Source organism: Oncorhynchus clarkii, chromosome 24 (assembly GCF_045791955.1).
Source record: "Oncorhynchus clarkii lewisi isolate Uvic-CL-2024 chromosome 24, UVic_Ocla_1.0, whole genome shotgun sequence".
NCBI lineage: Eukaryota > Metazoa > Chordata > Actinopteri > Salmoniformes > Salmonidae > Oncorhynchus > Oncorhynchus clarkii.
In genome coordinates, this window is record NC_092170.1 from 128,051 (window position 1) to 141,723 (window position 13,673).

The 13,673-nt window shown below is 42.1% G+C and overlaps 1 protein-coding gene across 3 annotated transcripts in view; it reads right to left on the reverse strand.

The window, feature by feature from the left end:
• Positions 1–13,673, reverse strand: part of LOC139382186 (ATG16 autophagy related 16-like 1 (S. cerevisiae)) — a 53,243-nt gene that overhangs the window by 37,851 nt on the left and 1,719 nt on the right. For all 3 annotated transcript variants that reach the window (XM_071126047.1, XM_071126046.1, XM_071126048.1), the window contains exons 2-4: positions 6,115–6,226; positions 5,892–5,985; positions 5,435–5,540 (exon numbers count right to left, since the gene is read on the reverse strand). In XM_071126047.1, coding sequence (XP_070982148.1) covers positions 5,435–5,540; positions 5,892–5,985; positions 6,115–6,220 — 306 coding nt within the window. In that variant the 5' untranslated portion in view covers positions 6,221–6,226. The remainder of the gene's footprint in view (positions 1–5,434; positions 5,541–5,891; positions 5,986–6,114; positions 6,227–13,673) is intronic.

Below are 13,673 nucleotides of genomic sequence, written 5' to 3' on the forward strand. Positions count from 1 at the left end.
AAAGTATTCAATGCTTTGACTTCTTCCACATTGCTACGTTACAGCATTACTCTAAAACGGATTAAATATTTTTTTTAAGTCCTCAGCAATCTACACATAATACCCCATAATTGCAAAGCAAAAACAAATGTAGAAATGTCAGCTAATTTAGTAATAGTAAACAGAAATACCTTACATACAGTGGGGCAAAAAAGTATTTAGACAGCCACCAATTGTGCAAGTTCTCCTACTTAAAAAGATGAGACCTGTAATTTTCCTCATAGGTACACTTCAACTATGACAGACAAAATGAGAAAAAAAATATCCAGAAAATCACATTGTAGCATTTTTTTATGAATTTATTTGCAAATTATGGTGGAAAATAAGTATTTGGTCACCTACAAACAAGCAAGATTTCTGGCTCTCACAGACCTGTGAGACCTGCCTCTTTAAGAGGCTCCTCTGTCCTCCACTCGTTACCTGTATTAATGGCACCTGTTTGAACTGGTTATCAGTATAAAATACACCTGTCCACAACCTCAAACAGTCACACTCCAAACTCCACTATGGCCAAGACCAAAGAGCTGTCAAAGGACACCAGAAACAAAATTGTAGACCTGCACCAGGCTGGGAAGACTGAATCTGCAATAGGTAAGCAGCTTGGTTCGAATAAATCAACTGTGGGAGCAATTATTAGGAAATGGAAGACATACAAGACCACTGATAATCTCCCTCGATCTGGGGCTCCACGCAAGATCTCACAAGAACGGTGAGCAAAAATCCCAGAACCACACGGGGGGACCTAGTGAATGACCTGCAGAGAGCTGGGACCAAAGTAACAAAGCCTACCATCAGTAACACACTACGCCGCCAGGGACTCAAATCCTGCAGTGCCAGACGTGTCCCCCTGCTTAAGCCAGTACATGTCCAGGCCCGTCTGAAGTTTGCTAGAGAGCATTTGGATGATCCAGAAGAAGATTGGGAGAATGTCATATGGTCAGATGAAACCAAAATATTACTTTTTGATAAAAACTCAACTCGTCGTGTTTGGAGGACAAAGAATGCCGAGTTGCATCCAAAGAACACCATACCTACTGTGAAGCATGGGGGTGGAAACATCATGATTTGGGGCTGTTTTTCTGCAAAGGGACCTGGACGACTGATCCGTGTAAAGGAAAGAATGGGGCCATGTATCGTGAGATTGAGTGAAAACCTCCTTCCATCAGCAAGGGCATTGAAGATGAAACGTGGCTGGGTCTTTCAGCATGACAATGATCCCAAACACACCGCCCGGGCAACGAAGGAGTGGCTTCGTAAGAAGCATTTCAAGGTCCTGGAGTGGCCTAGCCAGTCTCCAGATCAACCCCATAGAAAATCTTGAGGGAGTTGAAAGTCCGTGTTGCCCAGCAACAGCCCCAAAACATAATTGTGCAAGTTCTCCCACTTAAAAAGATGAGGCCTGTCATTTATCATAGGTACACATCACTGCTCTAAAGGAGATCTGCATGGAGGAATGGGCCAAAATACCAGAAACAGTGTGAAAACCTTGTCAAATGTTTTCTGTAAGTCTTCCCCTCTGTCATTGCCAACAAAGGGTATATAACAAAGTATTGAGATAAACTTTTGTTATTGACCAAATAATTATTTTCCACCATAATTTGCAAATAAATTCATTAAAAATCCTACAATGTGATTTTCTGGATTTCTCATTTTGTCTGTCATAGTTGAAGTGTACTTATGAGGAAAATTACAGGTCTCATCTTTTTAAGTGGGAGAACTTGCACAATTGGTGGCTGACTAAATACTTTAGTATTCAGACCCTTTCCTACGAGACTCAATTTAGCTCCGGTGCATCCTGTTTACATTGATCATCCTTGAGATGTTTCGACAACTTCATTGGAGTCCGTGTTAAATTCAACTGATTGGACATTATTTGGTAAGGCACACACCTGTCTGTATAAGGTCCCAGGGTTGATAGTGCATGTCAGAGCAAAAACCAAGCCACGAGGTCAAAGGAACTGTCCGGAAAGTGCCGAGACAGGATTGTGTCGGTGCGCAGATCTGCGGAAGGGTACCAAAACAGTGGCCTCCATTCTTAAATGGAAGAAGTTGGAACCACCAAGACTCTTCCTAGAGCTGGCCGCCGGCCAAATTGAGCAATCGGTTGAAAAGGGCCTTGGTTTGGGAGGTTCCCAAGAACCCGATGGTCACTCCGACAGAGCTCCAGAATGCCTCTGTGGAGATGGGAGAACCTTCCAGAAGGACAACCATCTCTGAAGCACTAAGCAGTTGATGTTACTCTTCAATAACACAGACCCCAAAGCAAATCAGGGGGAGGAAAATAAGTTTATTCAAAGAGAACAAATCATGCGGGGAGGTAGATGTTCATTCTCCCCTGTGCTTCTCTCCTGTGATTCTCTCCACAGAACAAAGGGACAGGATGTAGTTTAACCCAGCCCTAGCCTGTGATTGACCAATTAGAATTTCTTGCAATAAAACTGGGCCAATGGACAAATTACAAGTATCCTATTTCAGGTTCAACATATAAACAATTTGGACCAATGAGAACTTGCCATGTAGCTATGAGTCCAGGACTGAAATTGCTCCCATGTCTCTGACCCATTGATCATTAATCCCCTATTACAGACAAACCACTAATTCCATTGATTGTTAATACTCTTGAATGTTAGTCCTCTTGACCTTTAGTACTGTGCGTTGTAAGAATATTTTGAAGATAAATACACAACTCCACCAAATCAGGCCTTTATGGTAGAGTGGCCAGACAGAAGCCACTGAGTAAACGGCACATGACAGCCTGCTCAAAATTTGGCAAAAAGCACCTTGACACTCAGACCATGAGAAGCAGATTTTCTGGCCTGAATGCAAAGCGTCACGTCTGGAGGAAACCTGGCACAGTGAAGCATGGCGGTGGCATCATCATGCTGTGGGGATGTTTTTCAGACGCATGGACTGGGAGACCAGAGCAAAGTACAGAAAGATCCTTGATGAAATCCTGCTCCAGAGCGCTCAGGACCTTGGAAGGTGAACCTTCGCCCCAGCCTCACAGGAACAACGACCCTAAGCACACAGCCATGACAACGCAGGAGTGGCTTCGGGACAAGTTTCTGAATGTCCTTGAGTGGCCCAGCCAGCAACCGGACGTGAACCCGATTTAACATCTCTGAAGAGACCTGAAAATAGCTGTGCAGTGACGTTCCACATCCAACCTGACAGAGCTTGAGGATCTGCAGATAAGTGGGAGAAACTCCCAAAATACAGGTGTGCCAAGACTGTAGCATCATACCCAAGACTCAAGGCTGTAATCAATGCCAAAGGTGATTCAACAAAGTACTGAGTAAACAGTCTGAATATTTAGGTAAATGTGATATTTCAGTTCTAAAAACCTGTTTTTGCCTTGTCATTATGGGGTAGTGTGTGTAGATTGAGGGGGGAAAAACAATTGAATCCATTCTAGAATAAGGCTGTAACAAAAACACATTTTTTTTTAAAGAGTCTGAATACTTTCCGAATGCACATTTTTAAATTTGGGGTCTGCTTGATCTATACATTTTTTTTAAATGGAGATTCAGAACTCCCATGGTTTACTTTGGCCTTAGTTGGTGATGTTGATCACTTTAACTAGATTTATGACATATTTTAGCCTCTCTCCCTAATCTTGACACCCACCGCCTCATCGTTGGCGGGGACCTCCGGGAAGGCAAAAGCTCTTTCTACATTCATGACCCAAATGGGTTGTGTTGATCCATGGTGCATCCACCACCCGGTCACATTGCACTTCAACTTTTCTCATGTTGATCAAGCCTACTCGCACATAGACTACTTTTTAGATAGAACCTTTCTCCCTTCAGTTAAGACTACAGAATATTCTGCTATAGTAATTTCAGACCTTTCGCCCAAAATAATGCCTAAGCTCTAACTCCGAACACAAGAAATTAGAATTGGAGATTTAACAGGACCATATTGTCTAACAAAGAATTCTGTGACTTTATCACAAGCAACAGATTATTCATGACGACACCTCTCCCTCTTCTTTGGGAGACTTCCAAAGGTGTATTACGGGGAAAGAATTTCTTACAATGCTCTTTATGGTCAAACAAAGAATTGAAACTTCAAGAACTACTGGACTCAATCCTGGCACAAGACCACCAATATACAACTTCACCATTCCCTGAATTATACACAGAGGCTAACACTTCAAACTCAATTTAACCTGCTTTCCACTGATTGCAACGAACAAAGGGGGAGTACTTCGAATATGGTGACAAGGCCAGCCTCCTGTTGGCACACCAACTTAAAAAGCCAGTCAACATTCATCTTATTTCTCAGGTATATGACTCGTCGCATAATATTACAAGTGATCCCTCTAATATTAATACAACTTGTAATTCCAACCTCCACAAATCCAAACCACCATCAGATAATACCGCTATGGACAACTTTTTAGATATTCCATCCATTGATATCCAAGTTATGGACATAAGTAAAGTTCTGGATAACCCTCGGCATCTAGATGAAATAAAAGGGTCTAAAGGTAACGCAAAGTGGTAAGGCCACAGGCCCTAATGGCTTGCACTTCCATTTATTTAAAGCCAATCAACTTGCCCCATTACTATCAGATATGTTCACCGACTCAGTATCAAAGGTAAGGCATGAATTATATAGTTATTTCTGAGTTGTGCGCGACGCCTGGCGGGATGAAATATGATCGTCTTTGTTTGATGGGGTGCTGTCCTCAGATAATCGCATGGTTTGCATTCGCCGTAAAGCCTTTGAAATATGACACCGTGGCTGGATTAACAAGAAGTCAAGCTTTAATTTGACATATTGCATGTGTATTTTCAAGAATGTTAAATATTTACAATTCTGTAGTTTGAATTTGGCGCCCTGCACTTTCACTGAATGTTGGTCAGGTGGGACGGTAGCGTCCCATCTAGCCTAGAGAGGTTAAGCTATCTGTATTCCCAGTCATGTGAAACCCATAGATTAGGGCCTAATTAATTTAATAAAATTGACCGAATTCCTTATGAACTTTTACTCAGTAAAATCTTTGAAATTGTTGACTGAGTTTATATTTTTGTTCTGTGTATGAAGTGGTTAATTTAAACCCGTTCTATTTTTGCCTCAAACCGGGGCCAGTTTGTTTGAGAGGAAATGAGAAAGCAAGGATTTGGCATCTAGTAACATTTTCAGACACAGCCAAGGGGTGACCAACCCTTATTCTGGAAATCTACCCTCCAGATTTCATCCCAAACCTAATCTAGCACACCCAATTCTACTAATTAGCTGCTCCCCAGAACCTCAATTAGCTGAGTGAGCTGTGCCAGGTTAGGGTCGCCTAACCTACAGTGTAGTTCTCGCCTAAGCCTACAGTGTAGTTCTCCAGAGAAAGATTTGGGCTGGACGTTGGACGGGCAGGCACAATAAACAAGCTAACCTCGCCCCTTTTCTTATGAAGCTCTGTCAGCTCCTCCTGGTGCCTGATTCGCATCTGGGCCATCTCCTGCTGTAGGTTGTCGCTGCGACTCGAGTCTGCCCCCGGGCTGAGGAATCAAACACAAATGGTTATACAAGGTCACAAGCAAGGTTAGTGCTATCCGAGATTCTTGGGAAATCCCTACCCTAACCGTTTCAACATCAATGTGGTAACTAAGATTTGGATGTCCCAAGGATCCCATTTAGACATTCAAGCAAGGGATTTCTGGAACACCATCCAATCTAATGCAAACAACGGTTCTTATAACACCAATGCCCACTTCTAAATTAACCTCTATCCCCTAGGCACTCGAGTAGATCTGAAAGGACTGGAGTGGATAGGTATAAGCAATATGGTAGTAGCCAGATTTCGCATCACACACAAACAAGTTCAAAGGTCAAATCCTGGGGAGGCCTACCTGCCGTCATGTCTGTTCTGAAAGTCATATTTGTCCGACTGGTATCTCTCTGAAAGAACAGCCTGTAGATCGGACTTCTCCAAGAGACGGTTATCTGAGACAAACACAAAAAGGAACTTTATTAAAAACACACTTTCTGGGATACCTGCACAGGCAGCAGAACTAAAAAGCATCTTAGCATCAATAGCATCTTGAGCACTGAGATATGGTATGTGGCTCTAACATTGGTGGATGATCTCCTCGAAGGCCTGCCTCTGCACACGGTCCCTCTGCTTCAGCTGCTCTCCGACGTGCCTCTTCCATGAACACTCCACACGACGTTCTGCCATCACCACCTGCACACACACCCACCAAAAAGTTAATATATCCGTCACACCCTGTCTCGTGAACACATTTCAAGAGAAATGACTGGCAAAAGCATAGACTGGCTTCCAATATTAAGTAATAATATATAAAGTAAAGCCAAGTCTATAAGAATAAATGGGCAAGGCGAGTACTGCTGCTTCATCCTTGTTAGAATAAATTCATGTTCCATTTGATTATGAAATCTTTCAAAATGCCATACATGCTGACCAAACCGCTCACGTGCATATGGATTTCGTACCCCCACACCAGACACAATCAGGAGATTCAGGTCAAAATTTCAAAACAAACTCTGAATTATATTAATTTGGGGACAGTTCAAAAAGCATAAGATTTAGGGAATTTAGTTAGCTAGCTTGCTGTTGCTAGCTAATTTGTCCTGGGGTATAAACATTGGGTTGTTATTTTACCTGAAATGCACAAATGTCCTCAACTCCGACAATTAATCCACAGATAAAAACAGTAAACCGATCTCGTTTCTCGTCATCGCTCCTCCTTCAGGCTTCTTATTTTGGACTTAATATGGCGGTTGGCAACCAACTAAAGCATTACTACAAGCTACCGGAGTGTGGACCGTCATCTTTTGCATATACCTATCCACTCCAATCCTTTCAGATCTACTAGAGTGCCTAGGGGATAGAGGTTAATTTAGAAGTGGGCATTGGTGTTATAAGAAGCGGTGTTTGCATTACAGGGTCAGGAAATCACCCATGATGGAATATGCTCCTAAAAACCAATGAGATTAGGCCGGACATGCAGCGCGTTGCGTGTCACAAAAAGAACAGATTTCGATTTTAGCGCCGGGCCACCCGGACGCTCGCGAGTAGCGTGGGTGCAATGACTGCGAAATAAATGTACACATACAAGCAATTCAACGCTCGCACAATTGACGTATCCGGTCTGGTCAGCATGTTATGTTAGGTGGAATATATCCATAATTATTTAAAAAAAAATAGTAAACACGGACGAGAGCCAGAGATAGAGGCGAAGCGACAGGGTTTACTAAGCCCAAAAATCAGTCCACGAAAATAAGACAACGAACTGAGTTTCTGTATGGTGGTCAATGAGTGTCAAATTAAGTCAACAAAAAATGGAATTGCTCATTTGATCTAATAGAAGTTTAGTAATGGTTAGGTTGTTAAGAATGCACTGATGTGGACGCACATAGCATTTTGTCAAAAGAATAAATGTACTTATAGAGTTGCGCCTGTTGTTCACACAGGTACAGTTGAAGTCAAAAGTTAAAACACTTAGGTTGGAGTCATTAAAACTCTTTTCAACTACTCCACAAATTCCTTGTTAACAAGCCAAAGTTTTCGCAAAACAGTTAGGACATCTACTTTGTGCATGACAAGAAATGTGTCCAACAATTGTTTGCAGACAGATTATTTCACTGTGTCACAATTCCAGTGGGTCAGAAGTTTACATACACTGAGTTGACTGTGCCTTTGACTTCTTAACTTCTTGCTCCTACTTGAGACGCAGATGTCTCAAGTAGACACCTGGAAATGCAAATGCGCTACGCTAAATGCTAAATGTACTCGTTGAAACTCAAACGTTCATCAAAATGCACATGCATGGTATTGAAATAAAGCTACACTCGTTGTGAACCTAGCCAACAAGTCAGATTTTGAAAATGCTTTTCGGCGAAAGCATGAAAAGCTATTATCTGATAGCATGCAACACCTCAAAACTTTGCTTATCCGGCGCTACACAAAACGCAGAAATAAAATATAAAACATTCATTACCTTTGACGAGCTTCTTTCTTGGCACTCCTATATGCCCCATAAACATCACTATTGGGTCTTTTTTTCGTTTAAATCGGTCCATATATACCCAAAATAGCTTTCTATGGAAGCTGTGTCATTCAGAAAAAAACATTGTTTTTAAACGCTGCGTCATTTTTTAAAATTAAAAAAGTCGACGATAAACTTTCACAAAACACTTCGAAATACTTTTGTAATCCAACTTTAGGTATTAGTAAACGTTTATAATCTATCAAAATTATTACAGGGCAATGTATTTTCAATAGCTCCTCGTCTGCAAATCAATGGCTGCCAATGTGCACATTCAAAACATCCTGGTGGAGACCGGAAGAAACGGAATCCAGTTAGTTGGATTTACCAAGAAAAAACTCAATTGAAAATGACGACAATGGCGACATCGTGTGGAATCTGTAGGAATTGCATGCAGGTCGATAATACATTTTGTGTCCTTTTAACAACCCATGAAAGTGACGCATGGAAATAATTTTTAGCTTTCAGAGAGCAGTTTCTTGCGCTTTTCAATGAAACACACAATCTGTTATAGTCACAGCCGTGATTTAACCAGTTTTAGAAACTTCATAGTGTTTTCTATCTACACATACTAATCATATGCATATACTATATTCCTGGCATGAGTAGCAGGACGCTGAAAAGTTGCGCGATTTTTAACAGAATGTTCGAAAAAGGAGGGGGTAGACTTAAGAGGTATTAAGGCATCTCCACTTTTGGAAAAAATAGCATGCCCAATTTCAACTTCCTGATACTCATGCCAAGAATATAAGATATGCATATTATTAGTAGATTTGTATAGAACACACTGAAGTTTTCCTAAACTGCTTGAATCGTGTCTGAGTATAACAGAACTTATGTAGCAGGCAAAACCCAGAGGACTTCAGATTCAGTTCAGATTATTTTTTATTTTTTTTAGGTCTGTCTGTTCAGTGAGTTCTCATTGGGAAACAATATTTCTTAGGCACTTGTTTTCAGTTCCTACCACTTCCACTGGATGTCACCAGTCTTTGGAATTTGGCCGAGGTTATTCATTTGTGCAATGAAGTACGACCATCTAGGAAATGGGTAACACTGGTGAGAGTTAAGCAAGACTTGAAAAGTAGCGTTAGTTTCCTCTCGTCCTCTATTGATCACAGATAGACCCATCTACAATTTGATCGATTATTAACGTTTAAAAATACCTAAAGTTGTATTACAAAAGTAGTTTGAAATATTTTGGCAAAGTTTATAGGCAACTTTTGACCAGGACGACTGATCCGTGTAAAGGAAAGAATGAATGGGGCCATGTATCGTGAGATTGAGTGAAAACCTCCTTCCACCAGCAAGGGCATTGAAGATGAAACGTGGCTGGGTCTTTCAGCATGACAATGATCCCAAACACACCGCCCGGGCAACGAAGGAGTGTCTTCGTAAGAAGCATTTCAAGATCCTGGAGTGGCCTAGCCAGTCTCCAGATCTCAACCCCATAGAACATCTTTGGAGGGAGTTGAAAGTCCGTGTTGCCCAGCAACAGCCCCAAAACATCACTGCCCTAGAGGAAATCTGCATGGAGGAATGGGCCAAAATACCAGCAACAGTGTGGAAAACCTTGAAGACTTACAGAAAACATTTGACCTCTGTCATTGACAAAAAAAGGGTATAACAAAGTATTGAGAAACTTTTGTTATTGACCAAATACTTATTTTTCCACCATAATTTGCAAATAAATTAATTAAAAAGTCCTACAATGGGATTGTCGATTTTTTTCTCTCATTGTCTGTCACAGTTGAAGTGTACCTATGATGAAAATTACAGGCCTCTCATCTTTTTAAGTGGGAGAACTTGCACAATTGGTGGCTGACTAACTACTTTTTTGCCCCACTATATACCTGCTGGAGCGCGTGCTACGAGTGGGTGCTGCTATGGTGACCAGCGAGCTGAGACAAGGCGGGGCTTTACCTAGCAGAGACTTGTAGATAACCTGTAGCCAGTGGGTTTGGCGACGAGTATGAAACGAGGGCCAACGAACGAGGGCGTACAGGTCGCAATGGTGGGTAGTGTATGGGGCTTTGGTGACAAAACGGATGGCACTGTGATAGACTGCATCCAGTTTGTTGAGTAGAGTGTTGGAAGCTATTTTATAGATGACATCACCGAAGTCGAGGATTGGTAGGATGGTCAGTTTTACGAGGGTGTTTGGCAGCATGAGTGAAGGATGCTTTGTTGCGATTATAGGAAGCCGATTCTAGATGCATTTTTGGATTGGAGATGCTGAATGTGAGTCTGGAAGGAGAGTTTACAGTCGCCCACGTATTCTAAGTCAGAGCCATCCAGAGTAGTGATGCTGGACGGGCGAGCAGGTGCGGGCAGTGATCGATTGAATAGCATGCATTTAGTTTTACTTGCGTTTAAGAGCAGTTGGAGGCCACGGAAGGAGAGTTGTATGGCATTGAAGCTTGCCTGGAGGGTTGTTAACACAGTGTCCAAGGAGGGGCCAGAAGTATACAGAATGGTGTCGCCTGCGTAGAGGTGGATCAGAGAATCACCAGCAGCAAGAGCAACATCATTGATGTATACAGAAAAGAGAGTCGGCCTGAGAATTGAACCCTGTGGCACACCCATAGAGACTGTCAGAGGTCCGGACAACAGGCCCTCCGATTTGACACACTGAACTCTGTCTGAAGTAGTTGGTGAACCAGGCGAGGCAATCATTTGAGAAACCAAGGCTGTCGAGTCTGCCAATAAGAATGTTGTGATTGACAGAGTCGAAAGCCTTGGCCAGGTCGATGAATACGGCTGCACAGTAATGTCTCTTATCGATGGCTGAGGTGCACCCATGAGCTCTGAAACCAGATTGCATAGCGGAGAAGGTATGTTGGGATTCTAAAATGGTCAGTAATCTGTTTGTTGACTTGGCTTTCGAAGACCTTAGAAAGACAGGGTAAGATAAATATAGGTCTGTAGTAGTTTGGGTTTAGAGTGTCACCCCCTTTGAAGAGGGTGATGACCGCGGCAGCTTTCCAATCTTTGGTAATCTCAGACGATACGAAAGAGAGGTTGAACAGGCTAGTAATAGGGGTTGCAACAATTTTGGCAGATCATTTTAGAAAGAGAGGGTCCAGATTGTCTAGCCCGGCTGATTTGTTGGGGTCCAGATTTTGCAGCTCTTTCAGAACATCAGCTATCTGGATTTGGGTAAAGGAGAAATGGTGGGGGCTTTGGCGGGTTGCTGTGCAGGGTGCCGGGCAGTTGACCGGGGTAGCCATGTGGAAAGCATGGCCAGCCATAGAGAAAAGCTTATTGAAATTCTCAATTATAGTGGATTGATCAGTGGTGACAGTGTTTCCTAGCCTCAGAGCAGTGGGCAGCTGGGAGGAGGTGCTCTTATTCTCCATGGACTTTACAGTGTCCCAGAACCTTTGAGTTATTTGCATCCTGTAGTACTTTCTGTTTGAAAAAGCTTGCCTTAGCTTTTCTAACTGCCTGTGTATATTTGTTCCTAACTTCCCTGAAAAGTTGCATATCACGGGGGCTATTCGATGCTAATGCAGAACGCCACAGGATGTTTTTGTGCTGGTCAAGGGCAGACAGGTCTGGAGTGAACCAAGGACTATATATATATTCCTAGTTCTAAATTGTTTGAAAGGGGCATGCTTATTTAGGATGGTGAGGAAGGCACTTTTAAAGAATAGCCAGGCATCATCTACTGACGGGATGAGGTCAATGTCATTCCAGGATACCCCCGGCCAGGTCGATTAGAAAGGCCTGCTCGCAGAAGTGTTTTAGGGAGCGTTTGACAGTGATGAGGGGTGGTCGTTTGGTCGCAGACCCATTACGGATGCAGGCAATGAGGCAGTGATTGCTGAGATCTTGATTGAAAACAGCAGAGGTGTATTTGGAGGGCGAATTAGTTAGGACGACATCTATGAGGGTGCCTGTGTTTACTGATTTGGGGTTGTACCTGGTAGGTTCATTGATCATTTGTGTGAGATTGAGGGCATCAAGCTTTGTTTGTAGGATGTGTTTTAAGCATGTCCCAGTTCAGGTCACCTAGTAGCACGAGCTCAGAAGATAGATGGGGGGCAATCAGTTCACATATGGTATCAAGGGCACAACTGGGGGCAGAGGGAGGTCTATAGGAAGCAGCAACATTGAGACTTGTTTCTGGAAAGGTGCATTTTTAGAAGTACAAGCTCAAATTGTTTGGGTACAGACTTAGTAATACAGAACTCTGCAGGCTAATTAACTTCACAGCTCTTCATTATAAAGGGTTTAAACACCGTTTCCCCATGCTTGTTCAATGAACCATAAACAATTAATGAACATGCACCTGTGGAAAGGTCATTAAGAAACTAACAGCTTACAGAAGGTAGGCAATTAAGGTCACAGATATGAAAACTTAGGGCACTAAAGAGGCCTTTCTACTGACTGAAAAAAAAAAAGAAAAAAAGAAAGATGCCCAGGGTCCCTGCTCATATGTAGTTAAGAAATTCATGTCAGCAGGCAATATTAACTAAGGGGGGCAAAAAAGTCACTTCTCTTGCGTTCAGTGCAAGCAGAGTACATGCAGAGTACATGCAGCAGTTTGGGCCGCCTGGCTCATTGCGAACTGTGTGAAGACCATTTCTTCCTAACAAAGACGAATTAATTTGTCATAATTATGTAAAATACCAGCAAAGGTTGTGTAATGTAACAGCAATATTTAGACATAGGGTTGTCACCCGTTACATAAAATACAGAACGGTTCCGTATTTCACTGAAAGGATAAACATTTTGTTTACAAAATTATAATTTCCGGATTTTACCATGTTATACCAAGGGCTCGTATTTGTGTGTTTATTATAATTAAGTATATGATTTGATAGAACAGTGACTGAGCAGTGGTAGGCAGCAGCAGGCTCGTAAGCATTCATTCAAACAGCACTTTACTGCATTTGCCAGCAGCTCTTAGCAATGCTCTAAGCACAGCGCTGTTTATGACTAAGCCTAACAACTCCCGAGATTAGGCTGGCAATACTAAAGTGCCTATAAGAACATCCAATAGTCAAAGGTATATGAAATACAAATAGTAGAGAGAGAAACAGTCCACTAATAACTACAACCTAAAACTTCTTACCAGAGAATATTGAAGATTTGTGTTAAAAGGAACCACCAGCTTTCATATGTTCTCATATTCTGAGCAAGGAACTTATACGGTCGTTTTTTTACATGGCACTATTTCTTCTCCAGTGTTTTTGCATTATTTAAACCAAATTTGACATGTTTCATTATTTATTTGAGACTAAATATATTTGTATGTATTATATTAAGTTAAAATAAGTGTTCAGTGATCATTCAGTATTGTTGTAATTGTCATGGGAGCATATATATTTTGGCCGATTAAATCGGTATGGGCTTTTTTTGGTCTTCCAATAAATTGGTATCGGCGTTGAAAAATCATAATCGGTCGACCTCTAGTTACAACACCTGCAAAGGATCGGTAAAAAGTCGCTGGACGAGACAGGACTGGCAAAAAGTGCTCTTCACTGACGTGTCGCGGTTTTGTCTCACCAGGGGTGATGGTCAGATTCGCGTTTATCGTTGAAGGAATGAGCGTTACACAGAGGCCTGTACTCGAGGTGGAGGGTCCGTCATGGTCTGGGGCAGTGTGTCACAGCATCA